General features: G+C 48.6%; 1 protein-coding gene across 1 annotated transcript in view; it reads left to right on the forward strand.

Moving 5' to 3' along the window:
- The first annotated feature begins 442 nt into the window (after positions 1-442).
- LOC104064598 (aldo-keto reductase family 1 member B1) overlaps positions 443-26,160 on the forward strand; it is a 92,351-nt gene continuing 66,633 nt past the window's right edge. The window contains exons 1-5 of the mRNA XM_054070438.1: positions 443-556; positions 1,947-2,114; positions 2,737-2,853; positions 4,067-4,144; positions 4,790-4,912. Coding sequence (XP_053926413.1) covers positions 494-556; positions 1,947-2,114; positions 2,737-2,853; positions 4,067-4,144; positions 4,790-4,912 — 549 coding nt within the window. The 5' untranslated portion in view covers positions 443-493. The remainder of the gene's footprint in view (positions 557-1,946; positions 2,115-2,736; positions 2,854-4,066; positions 4,145-4,789; positions 4,913-26,160) is intronic.

Genomic DNA, 26,160 nt, shown 5'->3' on the forward strand with positions numbered 1-26,160 from the left:
AAAGGAGGTTTTAGAGAGGAGGGAGCTGGCTTCTTCTCCCAAGTGACAGAGGACAGGACAAGGGGGAATGGCCTCAAGCTGCACCGGGGGAGGTTCAGGTTGCACATCAGGAAAAAAATCTTCATCAAAAGTGTCATCAGACACTGGCAGGGGCTGCCCATGGAGGTGGTCGAATCGCCATCCCTGGGGGTATTTAAATCACGGGTAGATGAGCTATTTAAGGATCTGCTCAGTGACAGACAGGCACGGTTGGACTCGATGATCTCAGAGATCTTTTCCTTCCTTACGACTCCATGAACTCCTCCGGGACGAGAGACCCACCGGGTGCATCCCTAGGAGATCCTCACCCCCGCAACCTTCAAACGACCGTAGCCGAGGGACACAGCCCAGGTGCCCCCGCGCGGCACGCCCACGGGCCGCTGCCCCCGCCGCCATTGGGCGGTGCTGCGCGGGGCGGGGCGGGGCCGGCGGTGGCGCTGGGGGCGGCGGGGCCATGGCGGGCTGCGTGCGGCTGAGCGCCGCCGGGATGCCCCTGCTGGGGCTGGGCACCTGGAAGGTAACTGCCCGCGCACGCTCGGGGCAGCGCCGCCGCGGCTTCTCTCCCGCCGCGGCTTCTCTCCCGCCGCGTCTTCTCTCCCGCCGCGTCTTCTCTCCCGCCGCGGCTTCACTCCCGCCACGTCTCCCTCTTCTTCAACCCCCCATCGCATATCCTTCTTCTCCCCGCCCTTCCGCAGCGTCTCCTTCTTCTTCCTCCCCACATCATCATCTTCCTCCTCCCCGCTGCATCATCCTCCTTCTCTGCAACATCATTTTCTTCCTCCTCCCCAACGCATCTTCTCCTTCCCCTTCCTCCTTCCTCTTCCTCCTTCCTCTTCCTCCTTCCTCTTCCTCCTTCCTCTTCCTCCTTCCTCTTCCTCCTTCCTCTTCCTCCTTCCTCTTCCTCCTTCCTCTTCCTCCTTCCTCTTCCTCCTCCTCCCCACCGCATCTCTTTCTTCATCCCCCTCCCCGCCACCTCGTCTCCCTCCCTTCCCACCAGGTGCAGCACTGCCTGCACCTCAATTCTTGTGGCCCACGTTCTCCAGTCGGGTCGGCATTTGGCACTTGGGGGCCCTCCCTGCCTGTTCGCAGCATCCCCAGCTCTGGGGCCATGCACTGTTGAGGCTCCTCGGCTGGCAGCTGCTGGGGCTTCTTTAGGAAGCGGCATAGGGAAGGAAGGACGCTGCAGCCTGGCTTTGGAGAAGTGGATGGAGCTGGGGGCTTGGCTCTGCAAAGCTGCTGGGATGAGCCCTGCCTGGGAACAGGGCGATGGCAAACGACTGGAGGCTGTCTTGGAGCTCCGGAGCCTGGGCTTGGGCCCCCCAGTACAAGAAAGACATTCTGGTGCTGGACCGTGTACAGAGAAGAGCAACGAAGACAGTGAAGGGTCTGGAGAACAAGTCTTACAAGGAGTAGCTAAGGGAACTGGGTTTGTTTAGTCTGGAGAAGAGGAGCCTGAGGGGGGACCTTATCACTGCCTACAACTGCCTGAAAGCAAGTTGGAACGCAGTGGGTGTTGGTCTCTTCTCCCGGATGACAGGACAAGAGGGAATGGCCTCATGTTGCTCCATGGGAGGTTCGGATTGGGCATTAGGAAACATTTCTTCATTGACAGGCTTATCGGGCACTGGAACTGGCTGTCCAGGGAGGTGATTTACTCATCCTCCCTGGAGGTATTTAAAAGACAGGTAGGTGAGGTGCTCAGGGATATGATTTACTAGCAGACAGGTACGATTTGGCTTGATGATCTTTTCCAACCTAGTGATCCTATGAGACATGTACAGACCTAAGAAAGTTTTGTGGAAAACCCTCTCTTGGAGACCCTTTGCATGTTTATCTATGCTTAGGCTACCTAAGGAGCAGCATGTGAGCATCCCAAGTTGAGACATCTCATACTCTTTTCCCTTCAGGCCCCCCCAGGTAAGGTGGGAGCTGCGGTGATGGCTGCCATTGACGCTGGGTACCGCCACTTTGACTGTGCCTACGTGTACCAGAATGAGAAGGAGATTGGGGATGGCATCCAGCAGAAAATCAAGGAAGGTGTTGTGAAACGAGAGGACCTCTTCATCGTCAGTAAGGTAAGGATCAGATGGTTTTGGATCATGGGCAAACCTGCTTTATTTGTGATATTTTTCTAGTGGGAAGCTAAAGTAGTTTTATGATGCAGCTCTGGAGATACTCATAATGTAAATGAGATCACTACTGATACTGCGTTCTCATTTCATCAGCACAGAGATACAGTTTGACTCTTTCCCATCCACTGATAGGAATTTTTGTTGTTACAGCCATTGGACAGAAAGAGTGAGTTCCCTGAGCCTTGAGCTCCCTATCCTGTCTGGCGGCAGCTTTCAGTGCAGGAGCTTTATGTGCAGTCGGGTCTGATACATACTCGTCTTCATTTAAAACACACCTATTGCAAAGGCAGGCCCTGTATCAAAGGGGGTAGTACAAATGATCTCTCAACTCATGGAACCAGAGGACTTGGTTGTGATCCTGCTCAAATACTTGTGCTGCCACTGTGCTCATCACCTTCGGTGTCATGGGCCAGTCTCATCACAGAGCAAGCCCCATTGGAAGAGCACTAGGATGGACTTGTTCCACATCGCCCTCGAAAGAAGAGGGAGCATTTCTGTTCTGTGCAGGAGTACCTGAGAGCTTTAACCCAGGAGATCACAGCGTGCCTTGGTTTTTTATCTCTAGCTGTGGTGTACGTTTCACGACAAACCTCTGGTGAAGGGAGCCTGCCAGAAGACTCTTGCTGACCTGAAACTGGATTACCTGGATCTCTACCTCATGCACTGGCCTTTTGGGTTCAAGGTACAGTAACGATGATGCCCTTGGATTTGTTTGGTTTGACTGCTGCTTTTGGGGAGCTGTATGACTTTACAGCGGAACAGTTGCTTGGCTGAGACAGATAATCATGTCTGTGCGTACCAGCGCTGTTCTGGTGCTCAGCTTTACTCTGGCCATGTAAGCCAGGCTGTTGATCTCTGCCCCTGAGACTGCTGCTTGCATACCCCTTTGATCCTGGACATGACAGTCTGGAAACTAGTGGCAGGTCCCTCAGGTGCAAGCAAAAGATAGGCTGCTCTTCCTTTCTCTTACAAATCGGTACACACTCGTTTGAAGATTACCCTTTGTAGGAAGGAGAGCTGTACTTTGCTGCCTGATGGAAATTTTCCTCTGTGTGTTACAGAATCACAGAGCAAGAGAAAATAGTTCTATTGTCCATTTTTATCTTTAATCACTAAGTCCTTAATACAATACAGATTGAGCTGACCTTGACTTAGTGTTGTTCCAGTGGGACGAGAAATTAAAAGGTGGAACTTCTTGGGGGCCTAAACTCTTCCACAGTTTAGTGGAGTTGATGTCTCGGGTTGGCTATTTCTAGTCTTAGCCTTTCCGTCTTACTACAGTCTGATCAGTTTCCTTCCTACCTGTTGCTTTTGAGATGCTCGCCTTTATTTCATACTCTATTTTAGCTTTATGTTAACAAAGCTGTGAAAATGAAACCGTCTCATAGTGATGACTGCAAACAGCTGTTAAACACAGTTCAGTCTTGGTGTCTTTTCATAACTTGTACACAAAAGCTCTTCTGATTTTTCCTAATATTAGCAGCTTTATGTTGAGGTTTCTTGTGGAAGAACTGTCACTGCACATATGTTCCCAATACCCAAGTCCCCTGGTGCCCTTCTGGGAAAAGGACAAAACAGCTCTTCCTAAGAAGGCACAAAAGAAAAAGACGTGAAGTAAACATGTATGAGACTGGGAGGTATATTTTTAAGTGATGTGTATCCCTGTAGGTGTTCAAGTCATCACTTTGAGGGGTCCAGCAGAAAGACCTGTCTTTATGGGAATGTCTTAAAAGTGTCTTAAATTCCTCCTGCTCCTCAGGAAGGCAGAAATGATTGTAGACAAGAACTGGTGTTCCTGCTTGCACTAGAAGTTTAGACTATTGTGGTTGTGAGCTCTCATGGTATTTGAGTGAACTTCTCAACAGATTTTAAAGCATCTCCTTTGTCACTGACAGGCAGGAGAGGAGCTGTTTCCCACAGATGACAAAGGCATGTCTATACCCAGCAACACAGATTTTCTACATACGTGGGAGGTAAGTTCAGCAACAGCAGGAGAATCATGCCTTCTGTCCTCAGCAGTGGTGTCGGCTTCACCGAAGGGCTCGTGCATGTATGCAGAATTAGTTGGAAAGAATTCACAAAAGTATGTGGTAGCTTTTAAAAATGTGCATGCTTAGTCAAGCTATTATTCTTGTTCACTGTAAATTAGGATCTCAAGTCACTGAGCTGTACAGTCACTTGCAGTGGAGACGCAGACCAGGCTGAGGTTAGAATAAGTTAGTTATTTGACTACAACTGCATGAATTTCCTTCACCGCACTTCTCATGCAGTTCATGAACTGCTCAAACAGATTTTGCAGAAATAGACACTTAGGTTGTGATACTACCATCCTCCTAGGGCATAGCGTTCCGATGCTGTGACGACAGTAGACTTAGTCTTTTTTTCCTTGTGTAACTCAGCGAATCTCACAGTCAAAACAGATTATTTTGGGCTTTAATGTGAGAGAAGACATGGCACAGATACTACCAGTACCCACTTTCCTCTTGAGAATTCGAAACTTGGCAGGTCCAAACAAGTCATTTTGTGCTTCTCGTGAAGGGAAACCAGCTGCATCAGGAAGAATGTACTCAGGTCATGTCTTGTGCTCTGGGTGCTGTCTTGGCTCCTCCTTCTGTTAGGCCATGGAAGAGCTGGTGGATGCTGGTCTGGTAAAAGCCATTGGAATCTCCAACTTTAATCGTGAGCAGACTGAAAGAATCTTGAATAAGCCAGGACTGAAGCACAAGCCTGCAAATAACCAGGTAAGCTGCTAAGTGTCAATCTAGTGTCAACTAATTCATACTGCGGATGAATAGTTTTTGCAAGGTTTAAAAGATTCTGATTGACAAGTTGAATGAGGAAGTGGAAAAAGTAGATGCAGCGTGTACTCTAAATCCCACTCTGTGGATATTTCCCTGTATGAAAAGACCAGAATATTTCTTTTTTTGTCTCACACTGTTGAAGCACTGTTTACAAATTCTGGAGTATTTCCCTAGGAAGCATTCTTTCTGGAGGAATGAAAGAATCCAGACATGAGCTATCCTTCTGACTGTAGTTAATGACTTCTATCAAGCCTCTCAGAACAAAATCCAAAGAGCACATAAGGACTCAATACAAAACTTGGTGCCTTATAGAATTAGTGTTGTATTGTGACACAGACCACATGGAATGTAGGATTAAGATAGCCCATACTTAGAAATCAAGATTCAGAAGAAAAACTGTGGAAGATGGGAATACAACACTACTTCTACACAGTCTCTACTCCTGTATTGGCAGATCGAGTGTCATCCATACCTTACCCAGGAAAAGCTTATCAACTATTGCCAATCGAAAGGGATCACTGTGACAGCATATTGTCCCCTTGGGCGCCCTGACAGGTAATTTCCAAGTGGGTTGCTGTGGTTTAAGTTTGAAGTGTTCAGGTTAATTGAATGAGGAAATGGTGAACTTACGTGTGCGCACGTTTTTATTAAATACTCCATACTAGGTAGAATCTTTCTGCAGTGATTCTTTGCCAGTTCTTTCATTTGTCTCTGTGTAGGACTAAAGCCAGAGCAACCTTCACTTCTGGATGATCCCAAGATCAAAGAGATTGCAGCCAAGCACAACAAGACCCCAGCACAGGTACGTAGGTGCCAAGCAGTGAGTTCTCCTTCCTGTAACAACAGCCATTGAGGAATCTCCACCCCAAGAGGGAGTACAGCCTCTATCCGTGTTCCTTGTGACCTGTGATGCTCTTTTGCGGTTTAAGTAGCAATGCAGGTAAGCGAGTGTAGCTTAGAGTAGACGAGCTGTTGGAACACATGCTCTGCTTCCTCCACAGCAGGAGCTGTCCTCGTCTCTGACTCAGTTTTTTGTTCTTGCAGGTTCTCCTTCGCTTCCAGATCCAGAGAAATGTGATTGTGATTCCCAAAGTCTGTCACACCACAGCGCATTGTGGAGAACTTCGAGGTGAGCTGGGAGGTCCTTTTTCAGGGGCCCTCTCCCTGCACAGCAGGCAGCGATCCTTTCTCATGCTTCCCAAGCCCTCCTTACGCGAAAATACTGGGCTTTTTCTCTGTCTGGAAGCTAAGGCTGCCTTGAAAGCTACAGTTGAAGACAAGATAGACAGAGCTCGTGGAAACAGAGTGCTGATAACCTTATCAGTCACGTTTACATTGGCTCCTGTTCTGTGACTTGTGGGTGTAGTGGTGGGCAGGGCTTGCTTGGAGACCAAGAGCAGTAACATCCATCAAAACATAGACTAAGCAATGTTAAGGGAATAGTCTTGGTGTCAGTAAACCCACATTGCTCCTCTGATGTTGTCAGGGGTTTTATCATGATATTGAATATAAAGATTTGAGGAGTAACATAGCTGGATTTATTGAAATATTGAAGTAAGTTTTCTAGATGTTTCTTTAGAATTGGAGAGAAATGAGTCTTCCACAAATAGAGGCCTTTAGCAACACTAACTTCTCACCAAACACCTTTGAACTGCTGGCACATGGAACTGCAACTGGCGATCTCTTTTGTTTCTTCCATCTGCCAGTAGAGTCTTGAAAATCCAAAGAGGCTTTCCTTTTCTGGTCTCATAAAGTCATTTCTAAGCAACACTCCTTCTGATGTAAACTTGTTCTTTAATCCTGTGAAAATTGCTTCTGATATGATTTGTTCCAAGAGGTGATTTCCAGCTTTTTTTATTTTTTAGGTGTTTGACTTTGAATTGACTAAAGAAGAGATGGCAACCCTTCTCAGCTTAAACAGAAACTGGAGGATCTGTGGAATGATCACGTAAGAGACAGCTTGTTTCCTTCAGACTCTTGTATCTTTATTCTAATCTCACTGATACTGGTTTAGCTATTTAAATTGGGTGTATTTTGATCTTTGAAATCATTTGAAGGATGAAGCATCTGTTCTTTAACATCTTAGTGGAGTTACATTTTCACTTTGACTAAAGGATGAGTATAAGTCATACCGTGTACTCATTGTGAATGCTTTCTCCAGGAAAGTGGTGAGGCAGTGGCACAGGTTGCCCAGGGAAGCTGTGGATGCCTTGTCCCTGGAGGTGTTCAAGGCCAGGTTGGATGGAGCCTTGGGCAGCCTGATCTAGTGGGATGCCCCTGCCCATAGCAGGGGGGTTGGAACTAGATGGTCTTTAAGGTCCCTTCCAACCCTAGCTATTCTATGATTCTATGAAACTTTGTGTGCTGAAATTCCAAAGGGGAGGTTCTAGTTGATAACTTTGGCTATGTCCATATTGGAAAAATGAGCACTAGGCAATTTTAAACTTATCATAATTTCCTTTCATCTTAAACTGATGTCAGCTCTTACATAGGCAGCTGGGGGAGGAAGCACAGCATGAAGAATGACTGCTTGCACATATGCAGCTTGGAAGCCTATAGCTAAAGAGGTCTTGGCCGAAAGGCCACAGACTACTGTTTTCTCTGTAAGCAGTGTGAACTTCTTGGAGAACAAGCCTTATGAGGGGTGTCTGAGGGAACTGGGGTTGTTTAGCCTGGAGAAAGGAGGATGAGAGGGGACCTCATCACTGTCTACAAACACCTGAAGGGAGGTTGTAGCAAAGTGGGTGCTGGTCTCTTCTCCTAAGTAACAAGTGATCGGATGAGAGGAAATGGCCTCAAGCTGCACCAGAGGAGGTTCAGATTAGACATCAGGGAAAATTTCTTCACCAAAAGGGTTATCAGACACTGGAGGAGGCTGCCCAGGGAAGTGGTGGAGTCACCATTCCTGGGGGTATTTAAAAGATGTGTCGATGAGGTGCTCAGGGATATGGTTTAGAAGTGGACAGATAAGCTTGGACTTGATGATCTCAAAGGTCTTTTCCAAACAATTTTATAATTCAACTCTTTATCTAGAAAGTGGACTTGGATCCCGACACCATTCAGTGCTTGAATGAACAGGAACAAAGAACGTGAACTTGGTGGTCATAATTGCAATTTCTACACTAAAAAGTCTCTAAGTGCATTCCTGCAGTTCCACCATCAAATCAGAGCCTTACGTTGAAGGCTCCTCCTCTAAACAGCCAGTGTAGTTCTATATAGACATTTAATTATCAGCACTCAAGAATAACCTTCCTCTTTGATTCCTTCAAGGTGCAAAAAATTCACAAGGACTACCCCTTCAATGCAGAATACTGAAGATAGTTTTCATCCGGCTCTCCTAATGAACTGCTACACTTGGCATAGAGTTGTCCACTGTGTAGCTTGCAACTCTGGTAATTCTTCCTGCCAGGCAAACGCATCAGATAATATGTATCCAGTGACCTTGGGGTTTCTATCTTGGTGGAAGGGAAACTAGTAAAATTGTTCTAAAGAAAACAAAATATGGGCTATAATAATTCCTCATGCTCATTAGATGAGGTGTCTCTGCGTGGCTGAAATGGCAAAGCAGAAAACACTAAGAACTGATTTTCTTGCACTGACCGCTACTTACAGTTGCAGGGTAAGGGGGGTGTGAGCACAAGAAGAAAGATCCAACTTGAAAGTATGAACTATATAATCACTGCCTGAAGATAAGAAACAACAACTTCTAGAGTGCAGCCCAAAGCTTTATTGGAAAGAAGAATAATGGGAGAATGTCCAGTCCTACACATGGATACTAACTCATACTGGGCCTTACTTCAGTCGCATGCTTTGCAGGTTGAAACTTAAACAGAGTAGTGTTCAACTTTATTCCTATCCAAAATGAAATCTTCAGATTACTGCTGGTTTGGAAGTTCTAGTCTAATGTGGAAAAAAATGATGCAAATAGTTTGGTTTGTCCACCAATGTCATTTGAAATTATCATCCATATTTAAATTCTAAGGGATGTCACAAGGAGCGACGAATCTTGTCTTGATCAAAAGTTGAATAACTTGGTATAGGTCAGCTTTGGTTGATACACCAATGCTGACAAAACACTAGAGCATGACAAGCCTTAGCATGGAACCGTGGGATCAACATGGCAAACAGGAGACCAACTTCTGAAACTGATTGGAAAGCTGTACAGTGGTATCACTGCGCTTCTGTGGTTGGTAACTAGTAACTGGGGACAGGTTTCTGTGAACTGTTAACTGTGTGTATGAGTGAAGTTATTCCCCTGACAAAGCCTGTCCCTGGTGGTGGAGGATGCAGGTGAGCCTTTTCGGGCAGTGCTAGGATAGCTAGGAGGTGTTTCAACAGCTGGCACTTGAGGGTCCATAAGGCAATGAGCCGCGGGCTGGTGGACACGGGGTATCTGCAGTGCAACTACTTTTTGCCTTGATCAGAAGTGGAATAACTGGATGTAATGAACTGTGGCTGATGAGCCAGGGCGAAAAAAGGACGGTGTGAGGAGTCTTGGTACATAAGAGAATGCGAGGTGTGAAAGTGACGTCAGAACAATAAATACCTGGAAGGGCTGGAAAGCTATGTGGTGGTGCATGGACTGATCTGACTGCCAGCCTGTGCTGACATCTGACTATGAAAGCCCACAATAAAAGAGACGGGGAGAAACATCATCACGCAATGCTGAATGATGAGGACCACAAAGTGTAATATCTGTTGTTGCTCAGTCACTGCCCAGAAGGCTGATATTGAGAGGTCAGAGTTGAGTGCTGTATTTCTCTCCTAGATCAGAGTATATTGATTAATGAGAGTGAGAGATGAAGGGTGGTCTCAGTTAACTGTTATTCTGTGCATATTTAACATTCTCCCTGATGGGCTGTTCCTCCATTGGTCCACTTGATGAATTCAGCTTAGCAGTGTTGTGTTGCCTGGTGCTCCCTTACCCCATGACAAATGCAAAAAGAATCTAGCCCTTTTTCTGCTATTAAAAAAACCTAAACCTTTGTTTCCAAATGAGGTGTGAACAAAGCTTGTACTTGTGGCTTCAGTTATTGTGGTATGATAGAGATGGGACAACAGACCTCAGATACATTACAGTTTTTAGGTGTTAGAACTTACTCATCCCAACAGGAAAGAAACCAACAGGAAAGAAACATGCAAGTATTCTGCTCAGTACACTAATATTTTGAGATTCTCGTAAGACATTCTAAAATATATATGTAAGTACTCTAGAATATATCTATACACTTTTCACAGATGGATGTCGTCCAAATATTTCCAACCAAAACTTCCAAAAGTATGTAACTTGCAACTCTAGAGGAGCCAAAAAAAAATATAGAAGAGGTATTAGAGCACAAACCTAAATGCTAAAACTTATTAAAGGTAACAAATGAATCAGAATTTACAAGGGGCAGGTGCGTGCTTTGCAACACACTCGCTGGGGGAACTCGTGTCACCTTACTTTAGGTGTCCACAGTGTGCAGGCATCTACCTCAAGGCCAAGCCTCCAAGCTCCAGTCACAGCCAGAGAAGTTTGGGCAAAAGAAGGCAGCAGCACTTCCTTACACCCAGGGCCCAGGCTAGTCTCAGCTCTGGCCCCATTGTCATGGAGGCAAGCCCCCAAAACAGACCATCAGTCACTGAAAATAACAAGGATTTACTTAGTGCTATGACAAACGAAAATAAGCCACGGGTCTGGGTGTCAGTCAGCAGTTTATCAATAAACTTTAAGAACTTGTAAGTTTTGCAAACACATCCTCTGGAAGGATGACCCCAATATGAAGTACAGTTACTTTTCACAAAGGAATTCTCTCTCAAGGGTATCCAAAAGATAGAATTGCTCATCCAAAGGGGTGAAGGCTCTCTCAAGGATATAATCCCGAAGAAAAAGTCACTCACTGAAAGGAGGGTGAAGGCACTCAGTCCCAGGAAAGTTACACTCAGCCAGTGTCCTGATCCAAGGGAAGAGTTTCTGGTCACAGCCTGCTGTTCCATGAAGAACCACCAAACAGGATCTCCAGCAGGACTCAGTTTTATATCTAGTGAGTGTGATCTGTGGTTGTTCTGACTGTTTAAGGACCCACATCTTCTGGAGCTGTGGGCCTGGCACAAGATCCCTTCCTCCTCCCCCATGGGAATGAGGATTTCAACAGCCAGAAAGCCGCCAGTCTGTCTGTGGCAAACTTGGTATTTGCCAGCCCTTAGCAGGGCAGTCACACCCGCCTAACACCCAATCTTGCTCTTTAGTCTCTGCAGACCTGCAGAGACTCCCTCTCCTGTGAGCAGAGGTGAAATCAGCTGCAGTCACTTGCACTAATGCACATAAACCTCCCTGGGACCATTCCCACCAATAAAAACACTGGTGCTTTTCACTATAGGCATCAGAAGGCAGCCAGCCCTCAAGGAGACTTGAATTTATCTGTTATTGTCTGCTAGGGAGCAAACCAGGCAGCCTTTCTACTGATAAAGATTGTGCCCACTGAGACCTACCTACTTTCAATCATTTGAAGTCTCGTTCTTCGCAGATGCCAAACCACTACTCCATCTCTTGAAGCTACGAATTTTTGGCGAATTAATATTATGGTACATAAATGTCAACACAACAAACACGAAAGGCACTACAACAAGCATCCACTTTCAGTGCAAAACCTCACATACGGGTCAGATCAGGCCACTCCTCACTCACAGCTCCTCATCTCCTTCAAGAAACCCTTGGGCGCTTTATCAAGCACACGGTTTTAATATTTCCCAAGCCAGCTCTCATCCACTAATGCATGCACTATTTCTTTCCCAGAGGACCTACCACCATCTCACAACCTCACCGATGCCTTCAGGGGAGAGAAGCAAGTGATGGCTCCCATGGCTTGGCAACAGGAGCAAGCAGCAAAGCGAAATACAAACATTCTGCACAAAATCCTCTGTTGAAAGACAGAAACATCTCTCATTCAAAAAAAAAACGTTGGGGAAAGCCAAGCACCCACTCTCAAAGGAGAATGTGAATAGGCTGCAGAGGAAGAAACACAAAAATCTCAGAAGAAAATGAGAGGATGGACAAATTGCATTTCTCTGCCATACTCTCCACCAAGGCTCACTATCTGTCATCACCCACTCAACCCAGGTCCTTGCCACAGGAGTGCAAGGCTTTGAAACCAAACTTGTCCCCAAAGAGACACATTCAGCAAGAATGAGAAACAAACACTTCAGGGTTTTCGCCTCCTTCTGTTTAGGAGACACCCATCTTACTGGCCAAACAGCTGGGCTTGCAAGCTTCCAACAGACTTGCAGAGCACAACTCTCTGATGGCACCAGTTCATCTTGGTGCTGTTCCAGTACAAAGTCTGATTCTGGCAGTTCCTACCGCAAGACCTCCCAACATCTCAAGTCAAAGCAAACACATTTCTGATACTAATAAATCATCAGCACACCACCACTAGCATCGACGAAATCACAGCCATGTATTGACAGGTTATTTTTGAAAAAAAAAAATAATTGTAAAGTGCACAAAATTTAGCAGTTATCAGCAAAAAGTGTACTGTCTACTAACAATGCAAGTGATCGTTGTGATGTTATTCAAAATAAGGTGACTTCTCTAGACGGGAGACAATCTTTGCCAGGATAAGTGTTCTTGTGACTTCAGCCAGTAACTAAGACAAAACAGAGGTCAGGCATGGAAATTATTCTCTCTGAGCTCAGCTAACACCACATAGTCCACCTCCCCCACTGGGCTCACTCTGCACACCAGCTCTGCACCTCTGTTAACCTCAGCCCTGGTCCCCTGCCCACCATCAGCAGCTCCCAGCAGGAATGCCCAGACACAAAGCCACAGCTGACACAGGGAGATTTCCTACTGCTGTGCAGATGTACAGTCTCTGTTTCCCTGAACTGATGGAGGAACAGTAGTAAGGAAAAGAGAAGCATGAAAACCCCTTGGCTGGGATGGCAGGAAGACTCAATCAAACAGCATGTTTTTAATACTGTCATCAAAACCAAGAAACAGACTCTGGATAATCACAATATTTCAACTGATTTCAGTGATGCCTGAACCAAACACCAGGAGCCTGAGCGTACAGAGAGCAGATTTACAGAGAAAGAATCCAGAAAAAAAAATAAAAAGCAAACATTGCATTACATAATCCTTTCACAATACAACTAAAACGTCACATCCTGCTGAGGATGGCTGATGGCGCTGACAAAAAAAAAAAAACAGGAGCAAGATTAAAGAAACAACCTATAGGCTTTGTCTGCAAAAGGGACAAAGCTACAAAGTGATACATTGGAGGTACCGCTCGGCGAGGGAGAGATGGGTTCGCACCCCATCACCGGTGCTGTCATCCTCCCGGGGCGCTCCGGGATGCTCTGATGAACCCCAGGTTGGGAGGGAGCTTGGGAAGGGTGGCTTGGGAAACCCTTAGCGTGCTCTCCATCCTTCTTGCGGCTCTCACCGAGAGGGGGAGAGGCGATCCTGGGGTCTCTCTACCTGGTCCACGAGAGGTGGCTCTGTCCCGCAGAGGATCCTGGTTGGGGTCTCCCGGGTCCCTCTCTTTGCTGCTCCCCATCCTTCCCTGCAGCCGAAAGCTCGCGTGTAGCTAGCAGTGGGACAGGGCTTGCCCGCCGCTTCTGTGCTCAAGTTACTTAAAGCCAGGGTGAGGTCACTTTGAATTACCTGGAAATAAGATCATGGAATCATAGAAATCATAGAAGGGTTTGGGATGGAAGGGACCTTAAAGATCATCCAGTTTCCAACCACCCTACCATGGGCAGGGAGACCTCCTGCCAGACCAGGCTGCTTAAAGCCCCATCCAACTTGGCCTTGAACGCCTCCAGGGATGGGGCATCCATCCAAGATATGGCTTTAGAAGCACAATTCATGCTTTTCAAGCAAGTTCTGACAAGATATCTGCACTACTGTTAGAGTGACTGAAAAACCAAACATTGATCCGTACAATGCCTGAAAACAAACATGACTGGATTTGTCTGAACAAGATAAGCCAACGTTACTGTGTGCACAGCTCTTAATTGTCCTGCACGACATTCTTGTCTTTTAAATGGGAGGGACATGGATTTGATGGATGGACCACTTGGTCTGGAACTTTGTTGGGTGGTCGCACTCTAAGAGTTGTGGTTCATGGCTCAATGTCCAAGTGGGGGCAGACTGGTGACAAGTGAGACCTCACTGGGAGTCCTGCATTCAGTTCTGGAGTCCTCAGCACAGGAAGAACCTGGATCTGTAAGAGCAAGTCCAGAGGAGGGCCACAAAGATGAACAGAGGGCTGGAGCAATTTCCCATATGAAACAGGCTGAGAGAAGCTGGGTTGTTCAGCCTGGAAGAGAGAAGGCCCCAGGGAGACCTTATAACTGCCCTCCATAGACAAACAGCTCCAAAAGATTAAAAACATGAGGCTGAGACGTGAAGTAGGGTTTGGATGAACCTGTGCATAACATACGACCTGGAGATTATGTATATGTAAAGTAGGTTTTGCAGAGAGGACTCTGGAACCGCAGGTGAGAAGGACCATTCCAAGATGTTCCTTGCCTCCTTCACAGCAATTGAAATCAAGGAGTAGAGTGCATGGATTGCATCGCCCCGAGTGAAAAAGGCACCTCTAGCCAAAAGAATACTGAGTGGCCTGGGCTCAAACTTCTATTTGGTATACTGGAGCCCTGGGAAATATTCTGATTGGAAGGGTGTTAAATCTATCAACTGTGGTTATGCATGAAAATCAAGTATATGTGAGGCAAGAGTGGACTTGTGATAGAGAACAAGGGATTCAGCAATTTCAGGAGGAGAAATCAAAGTAGGATGCTGAAATGGTTAATAGGACTATCCATTAAAAGGGCATCCCAAATTACTATCTCACTACACTACCGATAAGAATGCAAAGACCTGTATTTCCAATGAATTAGACTGTTGGCATAATTTTACATTAGTACAGGCTATTAAGGTGGTTTGTTTCTGGGCCTGTGATACCATTGGGCTCTCCTTCAAATTTAAAATAAATATTATAGCAAATGTTGTTCAACCCAGAACGGTCTCTTAAATGCAAACTGATATTTCTGAAATTCAACCAGCATGCTTTCATTTCCTAAAAACATTTTTTGAGGGCTGGACAATCTGGCTGTGAAAGCAGTGCCCTTCAGGGGCAGAACACAAACGGGGCCTAACCAGAGTGTTACAGACAGGATTGAGGTCCTAAATGGAATTGGCTATCAGAAATGTTACCAAAGTGGGAGAAGGTGGAGGAACAAGACCATGAATTAATAAGAAAGGTACTCGGTGTGATCCAAGAAAACATTTCCTTTGGCCCTCAGTTGTATACAGGCATAATTATGGATGCAATCAGTGGCCGCCTTAATTATAAGAGACGGTGGTGAGGTACTTTCTCACTGAAATCTGGAAAGTGCTTTGGAACAGTGCCACTCGTCTTAGAGAGGAAGCTTCAATCCTGATAGCTCTGGTAAATTTCACCTGTGACCCCATCACTAATACAGCCACAAGCCCTTTTGTGTTTACCGTACGTACCTCGGCAAGATATGAAATCTGCTCCATCATTGCATTAGGATTACACCATGATAAAAACTGTGCTCTATCCTTTTGAACATAGAACAGGACCGCAAATAGTGAACGGGAAATGGCAAACTGTGAAATTTAAAATATTGCATTACACGAGAACAACAAGGATTCATTTGCTAAATAATGCAATCGGGTGCTCAAGGACATCTGCCTCGACACTGAGCAAAACATCTGTCGCTTTGAGATCCATCTAGATGCTAATCACGAGGATTGTACTTGTCATACTGGGCCAGGGTTGTGTGTGTTTGAAAACTGCTTGTACCTCTGTAGTAATAGATGAGATAAGTATAGGATAGTGAGAATCACTCTAATTCTAATTTCTGTATTTGTTAAGCTTGTTAAGATTGTTGGGTGTGACTTTTCTTATTTAGCACCAGTTGTATCTCATCAGCTGATATAGTCCCGATTATACAATATTTCACAAATTATCACCTCTACCTATTGGAATGAATCTTACATTGGTATTAAATAATGAATGAAACAGTTAATAAAACATCAGGACTTGATTATAATTCTGGACGAGGTCCAGGAAAGCAGGACACGACCCTGATAACAGTCCACCACAACTGGAAGAAAGGGGGTCCTAAAAGGGTAAAAGAAAAATTTAAACTGTCATTGGAGGGACGTGTTGTTCAGATGGTCCCCTACTGCGACTGGCATTCTAAAATAAGTTGTGTCACCCCATTATTGCCCTTCTAATGCTAGTTTTATTTAGCTTTGTTTTCTCTGCTTACACTATTTATTTTGGAATTTGGAGAATGCTAACAACGACTAATAATTTTGACTTCTAGTGTCTAGTGCCCATAAGAAAAGCATAAAAAGGTAATGTTCTAACAAATATCATACTATTACCCCTTTGAGAGGATGAATTACAGAGCTGGCAAATGAATTTGCCCATGACAAAAAGACGGGGGAATTGATGTGTGAAAACAGACAAGGGGGGCTGGAGCATTCGTTTAGAGCCTTGGTGTTGTTCACCTTGAAGACCTTGGAAGTTGATAATGAAGGAGCCAGCTAGCAGCAGTATTACTGATAAAGTAGGTATTGGAAGAGACAAGAAGGCAGAAAGCTGGCTTATTTGGTTTCAAGGAGTTTGAAAACAGCCAGAGGAGACTGAGTCTGCGCAAAGTTCAAAAAGAACATGTATTCATCCCGAGGAAGACTTCCTACTTCCTCCCTTAAGGCCCTGGCCCACGACCATCAGGAGGCACTATGCAGGCACAAGATTGGAGCAAAACTTTCCAGATCTAATTATAATATGAAATGGGGAAAGGGGTATGAATATGTAGTAGGCCGCTATATACCTATGCATGTTCTTTACACTATAAGTAGCTGCTTATTAAGCTATACAATGTGCAAGCTAGGAGGAGAACCCTCTTGCACCCCAGCGGCTGGAAATAAACGTACCTGCTTTATAACTCATTTTGGGTTATAGCGTTTGATTCCGCAAAACAGAGAGATGTGGAGGGAGCTTGGGGGGGATGGTGACAAATAGTGACCCAGCTCAGCTGGTGTGGATTGAGGAGGTGGGATTTGGACAGGACGTTGCTGAACTCAGTTTTCCCTGCGTCGTTGTGCCCTGCTGTGTGCAGCTCCCTCTCCGACAGCGAGTACAAGCACCTGCTTTATGGGTGTGTGGCCCATTCCCACAGGGCCTGCTGACCTTGCTTCCGTTCTGTTTTCTGCCTCGGCGGTCCGTGCTGCGGGCAGCCCGTTACCGGACAAGGAATACCGGGCATTCTTTCTCAGCCTGTGGTCCCTGTGGAAGAGAGAGGTGTCCTGCCCCGTGTGCTAGGTTGACATGGCTGCCTCAGCCTCACAATCCTGAGCTGGAATTCAGAATCTGAATAGGATTCAGAGTCCTGAACGCTCCCTAGCGGGGCAACATCAGGCCTTTGGCTCTGCTGTAGAAGATGAAAGCTCCCCTGTGGAAGAAGGTTGGGTGGCATGGAGCTGCAGTTGGGCTCCCCCTGTGTGCCTGCTGATCTCCCATAACGACCTCTTGCCCATCAAGAAGCTTCTGGGTGGCTTCAGAAAGGTTTCCTCAGCACCGCCCACTCCCTTCCCCCACTTCCTCCCCCCACACTCCCCCCGGTGTCCTGCTCTGTCCGAGCTCCAGGATAGGCTTCTGGTCTCACCCGCCGGTGCCCTGCTGGACTCCCGAGAAGGACACTCTCCTGAAAGGCTCCTACACACAGCGGAGTCTGAAATCCCGGCTGGAAAAGAAGCTCCCCGTGACCCGTGTCAGAGGTACCAAGAGCTCTACAGGAGAGAAGGTTACTGCTTCCAGCCCCGCCAACTGTGGCAAGCCCTTCTTCCCCTGCCCCCTCCGCCTTCCAAGCTGGAATCCCCTGCTCGGGAAGAGACATTGTGGAAGCAACGCATGCAGAATAGCGTTGGGAAAGTACTGGGCCTTCTCTGTGGAGAACTCGCTGGGCACGAAGGGCTGTTGTCTGCAGCGCAGCCCTGAGTCAAGGGCAGGGGATCGGCACCCGCGGCACCGAGGAGGCAGCGCAGGCAGCATGTCTCCGTGGCAGGTGAGGACCTTTGCTTCCCATGTTGCTTTGGATGAACAATTAATTGTTACCAGGTTTTTGCCTTTCTGTCTAATCCATTGGTTCAAGCAGGAGAGAGGCTTAATAAGTTAGGTGGTTGAGAGCTAAGCAAGGCTGCCCCGTGGTCAATGCTCAGCCATCTTCTACAGACATCCCCTTGCTGTGCCCATCAGACGGACAAAGCTAGGCAGCAAGATCCTGCCGGGCCCCTGGACGAGCTCCTCGAGCTGTGCTCCCCATCTAGTCCCTCTCACATCCTCCCAAATGCACACAGAGCTCTATAGCCTGTGTGTTACACAGGCATGTAAAGACTCTGACGATTCCGCCATTCCTCCATGCTTTTGGCCAAGAGTCCAGGGTTTTGTTGGGAAGGGTATCTCCTTGTGCTTTGGCGTTGTTTACCCCACTTGCGCTTTTGAACTAAAGGTCTGTCTCTTCAGCTGATGACCAGAGGTGCGGCTTGTTTTCCTCCATCCCTTCTCAGTCTTTTTGCCCTCAAAAATGACGAGGCAGTGATGATCCTGATGAGATCTCAGGGAAGCTTATCCTGGCTCCCCCTCATCACCCGCAATCGCTCAGCACCCACTGGTGAGCACTGCTCCTCCACTGAACCCCACACCAAAGAGGAGCTCGTGTCAAAGGCATTTTCTAATCTCCAGCCCCCCTCAAGGCAAAATAGCAATAGTCTCTTCATTCCCTTAGTATTTGATCTAATTTTTGGCTTGAGATTGGAGTTTTTTAATCCACTTTTCTTTCCCCTGGTTTTCTATACCTAAATTGAAAGCCATCCCATGCCAGAACCAAACATGAACAATTCACTAAATTTTAAACAATCACTAGTGTTTTAGTTTCCACCCCCCCACACCCCGCCTTAGTCCATCATGAGGGTCTTTAGGGGTTGCATTTACATGTCTTTATTTGGGCGGTGGGAGAGCTGAACCCGAGCAGAAAAGGCTTACAAAAGAATCGTCGTTGTGTTTTCATTCAGATTTACTGTGCCATCCTTTAGTACTTTGTAGCCAAGGAATGCTTGCTTTGAGTGAGAGTCCGAGATTATTTTTCTTGCCAAGAGACAGCAAACTGACGTCTAGATGTGGCTTTCCTGGAGAAGTCATTTTGGTTTCACTCAGAGAGAGAGAGAGATTGCCCTCAGGGATTCTGATATGCTCATTTGGTGCTGTTTAATGTGAACTGCTTTGGTACCGGATCGCTTGTTTCCAATCCACTGCAAGTGCAGAGCGTGGTGCTGGTTGTGAGCTCCTCCATCTGTGGTGTGTGACAGGGCCAAGAGATCTTTTAAGGAGGTGCACCAAAGCTGTTCCTGTTAGTAGCCCTAATGCTCAGCCATATTCTCTTTTGGGAATGCACACCTAAACCAGCTGAGATGCCAGGTGTCTGCGTGTTTCTGTGCAGATGCTGTGTGTCTCTCCCGTGGCCAGGCATGTGTGAAGACCGGTCATTGCTTACAGCTCGATTTCTTCCAACAGCATGTAATCCAAGAGCCTAAGAGCAGAGAGGTTGGTAGTGAGCCCTGAAGGAAAAACTATCGTTTGTGGCTGAGCTGCAGATCCTTCTCCTAAGTGGAATTTGGGATATCTATCTTTGTGAAGTCTCCACGCTGTGGAGAAAGCACTTCATGGGCTGCTCCATGCTGCACAGCCTTTATGTCAGGCACCTGCAGCCAACTTGTGGCTTGAATGGATCTCATTCCAAATCCCAGTCACCAACAAGTCGGCACGCTTTCATCTGCTGACAAAGAGAGCCTTCCAGCAGATCCCCATCTTGAGAAAAGCCCTGACTGACTGAATGGCCACCCATTAACGACTTTGCTCAGCTAATGAAAGCTTTATGAGATTCTCCCTCTAATGGGAAAGTTTTGCAGGCCTTAGGAAGTCTCATCTTCACAACCTTGCTCCAGGTTCTCCCCCTCTATTTCATTTGTAGAAATACCATCCCTGCCTAATAACAGTTCTGTACCATGTGTACGATTTCTGCTCTTACTGAGTCTAATGCTGTGGCTCAAGCAGGAGGGAGGCTTAGTTAAGTTACACACTTGAGAGCCAAACGAGGCTGCCCCGTGGTCAGTGCTCAGCAGGCTTCTACCAGGCATCTCCTTGCTGTGCCCTCCGATGGACAGAGCTAGGCAGCAGATCTGCAGGGCCCCTGGGCCAACTCCTCAAGCTGTGCTCATCGAATAGTCCCTCTCACATACTCCCAAATGCACAGCTCTGTAGCCTGTGTGTTACAGCACAGAGATGCTGTTGTGGGGTTCTCTGAGCCTGGGGACAGCCTGGCCAGGTCTCCAATGCCTTTGCAGGCTGTTGCCAGCCCCCACCGTGTCCCCCAGCAGAGGGGGAAGCTCCCAGGTCATTCCCGCTCCCCCTGCTGCCTTTGTCTCCACAGCCCAGCTTCCTCCTTCCTCGTGGGGTGCCCGTGTCCCCTGACAACCCACAGGTCACAGCCTGTGCCTCAGCCCCACGCCCCTTGACAACCCTCTTTGTTACATCACCCCGACTCGTCCAACCTCCTAGTGTTGCTTGGCCACCCAAAGGACAGAGCGTCTGGACTTCTGGAACAGACATGCGTCGTTGGCGTGCCTACTCGGTGAGTGACCCTACCCAGCCCCAAGCCACCCTCACGGGGCCACCTTGGAGCCCGCTGTCTTGGGAGGGAGGGATGCCTGACCATCCTGTCACCACCGCCACACTCCTGCAGCCCCGTGTCTGACGAGCACCACCCTGCCAGGCACGGCAGCCGTGCCAGCCTCCCGCCCAGGGTGGACAGAGGCTCTGGGAGGGGATGTGGGGCAGCGGCAGGGAGACAGAGTCTTGAGAGGACAAGAGGGGAAGGGATGGAGGGGTGTCCCCTCGGAGGGACGAGCATCTGAGAGCGAGTTTTCAGAGGATGAAGGGAGAAAGGGGTGGAGGGATGTCCCCTTGGAGGGACGAGCATCTGGTGTGGTGGTGCGGCAGCTTTGCAGGAGGGCAGCCCAAGCCTATGCCACTGCAGCTGCCCCCAGAGGCACCCGGCAAGCGCAGGCAGGGCTTTGCTAGAGAAGAGCACTCAAAACCCCAAGTCCAGGCAAATGCAGGTTCTCCCAGGGCCCTGTAGGCAGTGATGGTCCTGATGAGACCTCAGGGTAGCTTATCCTGGTTTCTCCCTCAGCACGCGCAGACCGGAGCAGGCAACCTTGCAGCCGCTCTTGCCTTTCCACCCACTGTTCTCCCCCCTTCGGAGGGTTAAGCACAGTCTGCCTTTTCCCACAGGCTTGCTGACCTTGCTCAGTTGTGTTACCTCATCTTTGGCCCATGCTCCGGGCAGCCCGCTTTCAGAAAAGGAATACCAGGCCTTCTTTCTCACCCTGTGGCCCCCCTGGAGGGCAGAGGTGTTGTGCACCATCCGCCAGACGTATGGCTGCCTTAGCCCAGGAATCCTGAAGATGGACCGGCTGGAGAACCACGGGGTTGTCCCCAAAGGTAAGGGCATCACGCCCCCTTCAATGGCACAGGTGGCCATTGCTCCCCCAGAGCAAAGCTGGCGGTTTCTCTGGCCTGAAACACCGCCAAATTACAGGAATGCTGGTGGGATGGGTTACTTTCAAGTCTCTAGCCCAAAGCCTGGCTTGGAGCAGGACACTCCCAGCAGTAGCACCATGACTTTGTGCAAGGCCGTTTGCTTTTGTGGCCTCTCTGGGCATCCCTTCCAGTGCTGCATGCATTTCCTAGAGAAAAAAAAGCTTTTCTTAATGGCAAGACCTACCCTCCCAAGCAGGAATTTGCAGTGTTTTCCCTCTTGTTTTCTCTGGCACAACCAAGAAAAGTCAGACTTTGTCGTGTTGTAGCTTTCCTCCAGGTCCTTGTGGAGGAAGAGCTTTCCTCTATCTCCTCTTCAGCCAGCTGAACAAGCACAGGTGCCCCAGCCTCTCTTCAAGAGTCATCGGCTGAAAGCCATGATGACTTCAGTGCCCTTCCCTCAGTTCTTCACTTTCTCCACCTCTCCCTCAGTGGGATGACAGCAGAAAAAAAAATGGGCACAGCTTTCCGAAGCTCACAGAAGCTCATCGCCTCTCCCCAACAGTTTTTCTTGCAACCAGACTGGCTCCTTCCAGCTTGATCCGAGGTTTAGCGCAGAAGCTTGGCTCATTAGAGAGACCAGCAAAGAGAGCCCAGCAGAAACTTAACTGCATCAAGTTTTCCTTCACGTCCCAAGTGCTGGAATGAAAATGTACTTTTCTTCTCCCATCACCCCAAAATGCAAAGTTTTTCTGTACCATCACAGTTTATGACAGGAATGGTTTATTACCTCAAGCTGGAATACTCCAGGTCTGGCCTGATACGCACTGCTGGGGATGGAGTCCTGGCCCAGGAGAGCCAGGCTAACGCTGGGAGTCAGCAAATTGCCATCTCCAAATCACCCAGGGTTTTCAGCTCTCCTGCATGACCTCAGCTATTCAGCAATCTCCGCAGGAAGAGCTGCGGCTTTTGAGCTACATGGCTCAAATCACCCATCCCCTCCATGGCTTAAACCAGTGTCAAACTACTTTGCTCTGAAGGGGTTGTTTTCTGTAGTGTTTCTGGCCCTGGGCTGGTCGTCTTTTAACCCATCACAGCGCTACTTGTTTTTTTATCTTTATTCAACCACTCAAGGACTGATAACAAAGTCCTTACCAGACCCTGGAAACACAACGTTTTGGTCTCTCTGAAAGGACAGAGAGCAGCGTGACAAAGGGCAGAAGGACAAACTGAAAACCTGGGTGGTTTGACTTTCCCTTCTGCCTGTCAGCTCTGCTCTCTGCCCCCCTACTCTGCTCTCGGGAGACCTCGACTGCAGTTCTGCATGCAGTCCTGGGTTCTTCAGCACAGGAAGAACGTGGATCTGTCCAGACCGAGTCCAGAGGAGGCCACAAAGATGATCAGAGGGCTGGAGTGTGTCCTATACAAGGACAGGCGGAGAGAGTTGTGTTTGCTCAGCCTAGAGAAGAGAAGGCTCTGGGGACACCTTAGCACCGCCTCCCAGTACTTAAGAGGGGGCTACAGGAAAGCTAAGGAGGGCCTCCGTATCAAGGAGTGCAGGGATAGGATGAGGGGTAATGCTTTGAAGCTGAAAGAGGGGAGATTTAGCTTACGTATTAGTAAGAAAAGGTTTTCTGTGTGGATGTGAGGCACTGGCACAGGTTGTGTGGGTTGTGCAGAGAAATGGTGGCTGCCTCGTTCCTGGGGGTGTTCAAGCCCAGCTTGGATGAGGCTTTGAGCAACCTGATCCAGTGAAAGGTGTCCCAGTCCATGGCAGGGGGCTTGGACCTGGATGATCTTCATGGTCCCTTCCAACCTAATCCATACTAGGATTCAACCACAAGCCAACTCTGAAAACAGCCAACCAAGAGGTCCCCAACTCTTACTGCGCCCCAGCCCAGGGGCCACAGAGCTAAACTTGCAGCCTGACCCCATCCCACACCTCTCTCTCTCTCTCCACTCTCTCCAGGGTCGATCTGCTCCGACTTCCCAGAGAGGATGCGGTTTGAGAGCTTCTGCCAGTTCGCCCACTACCGCTGCTTCCAAGGCCAGTTCTACGTCAAGGTGGGCAGTGGGATTCAGGACAGGGAATAGGGGGGAATGTCTTGGAGACGCAGCGGGTCAGGAGGAAGGGAACCTAATCGGAAACATTTTTCTCCTTCTCACCTCTGCTCAGCGAATCCGGTGTCCAAATACGTCCACTCATAAAAACCTCTTTCTAGCGGGGCAACATGAGGCCGTGGGCTCTGGAGTAAAGGATCAGAGCTCCCCTGCGAGAGAAGGTACGGCTGCATGGAGCTGCACTGGGTGCCCCTGTGTGCCTGCTCATCTCCCACAATGACCCTTGCCCATCAAGCAGCTTTCTGGGTGACTCCAGAAAGGGTCCTCAGCCCACCCGTGTCCTGCTCTCTCCCCAGCCCCAGGGCAGGCTTCTGTCTCACCTCCTGGTGCCCTGCTGGAGTCGACGGGGCTGCTTCCTCTACCACCAACCGTGCCATCGCCGGCTGCCCCTGCCCCCTTGCCTAACAAGCTGGAATCCCCTGCCCAGGAAGAGGCATCGTGGAAGCAACGCCTGTGGAGCAGCATCTCAAAGCTCATCTCCTGGGCCCTCTCTACAGAGAACCCATTGGGCTCCTCTCCACAGCGCAGCCCGGAGGCAGGGGCAGGGAGCACACCCAGCACTGCTCAGGAGGCAGCACAGGCAGCTGCTCCTCATGGCAGGTGAGGACCTTTAGCTTCTCATGTTGCCTTGGATGAAGAACTAATTAATTGTTACCAGGTTTTTGCCTCTCTGTCTAATCCAATGGCTCAAGCAGGAGGGAAGCTTAGTGAATTCCATAACTGAGAGCCAAACGGGGCTGCCCCGTGCTCAATGCTCAGCAGACTTCTACCAGACTTCTCCTTGCTGTGCCCTCAGATGGACAAAGCTAGGCAGCAGATCCTGCAGGGCCCCTGGACGAGCTCCTCAAGCTTGCTCCTCTTCTTGTCCCTCTCACATCCTCCCAAATGCACACGCAGCTCTGAGCCTTTGTGTTACACAGGCACGTAAAGTCTCTGATGATTGCCCCGTTCCTCCACGCGGTTTGGCCAAGAGTCCAACGTTTCTTTGGAAAGGGGTTTTTTTGCTGTGCTTTGGGGTTGTTTTCCCCACTTGCACTTTTGAACCAAAGGTCTGTCTCTTCAGCTGATGACCAGAGACGAGACTTGATTTCCTCCCTCCTTTTCTCTGTCAGTCTTTCAGACCTCAAGAATGAGGAGGCAGTGATGATCCTGTGCTCTGTGGTGATGAAGGAAGACTGTCTCACATCACTGCTCACCAAGTCTTGGAAGGAGCTAGAAGAGAGACTCTTTGGCTTTGGAGATTCGGTAAAGATGCTGATGGTCCCCTTTGTGCGGTCTGTGTGTAGGGCTCCCTGAAGTGCTGAGCACAATGCTCTGACGGCCAGAGCACATCAGCACTGTCCTTTCGGGTGTCCCCTCTTGGGTAAAAACTGAGCTGGGTGACAGGGGAGGCAGGCTTGGAGCCAGGGATATGGGAGCTCTTCAGTCTCCTTTCCCTCCTGACCTCCCCACTGCATCCACACTAGGTGTGTGACAGCATGGGTCGGCGCCACATGGACCTGCACCCTCACTCTGCTTTCTGTTCGCTGAAGATGGAGCAGTGTCAGAACATGAAAAACGTGAAACGCGTTCACTGTGATTCAGGCAACTTCACCAACTACATCAGCCCTCAGGTCTCAGCCCAGCTCCAGGCTGCAGAGGAGGAGGTACTAAGCATGTTGCATGTCTTGCTGGCCTCTGAGGAGAAGTCTGAATCGCCTGGTGGACAAGCGGATGGAGAAGCACGGTTGTTTCTATCCTTTTCCAGACCAGCTCCTCACAGCCCTTGCAGGTCAACAACGTGGAGAATTTAGGAGGGCCGAGGGTAGAGCGGTGGTGCAGCCGGATAGCGAGCCATGGTTGCGAAGATCCTCGTGTGTCTCTGTGGTTGAAGGCAGAGTACAATGCCTTCCAAGAAGGAGATGCCCCAGCCCAGGTGGGTGTCCAGTAGATGCTCCCATTCCTCCTTCTCCTCCTCCTTCTCTGGCCTTCATTCCCATCTCCCCAGATCTGCGACTCAAACGGAGTGAGGTACCCGAACTACTGCACCTTCAAGAGCCACCAGTGTCTCCAGCAGAGCCTCTACAATCAGACGGTGAGAAGCAGCCTGCACTGCCCTTCACACAGCCTTTTCCTCCGTGGCCGGTCCCTTCACATAGAGCCCCAAATCCCTGCAGGACTCACTGGCCCACTGCTTTTCCCTCCAGTAGGAAAGGACCGGGGGTGTTTGGGGCGGGGTGGGGTGGGGTGGTGACAAATAGTGACTGAAGCTCAGCTGCTGTGGAGTTGAGGCAGTGGGATTTGCACCGACACTGTAAAAGATGGCAATGGAGACAGCCACGAACATTGGACAGTCTCAGGATGCCATCCGTCATGGGGGTCCTCTTTCCCTGCGGGTAGGATGGGCAGTGGTATTAGTCCTACAAACTGGGGCTCTCCTTGCAGGTGTCTCGCCACGGCTGCCAGAGA

The sequence above is a fragment of the Cuculus canorus genome, chromosome 1, assembly GCF_017976375.1.
Source record: "Cuculus canorus isolate bCucCan1 chromosome 1, bCucCan1.pri, whole genome shotgun sequence".
Classification (NCBI taxonomy): Eukaryota; Metazoa; Chordata; class Aves; order Cuculiformes; family Cuculidae; genus Cuculus; species Cuculus canorus.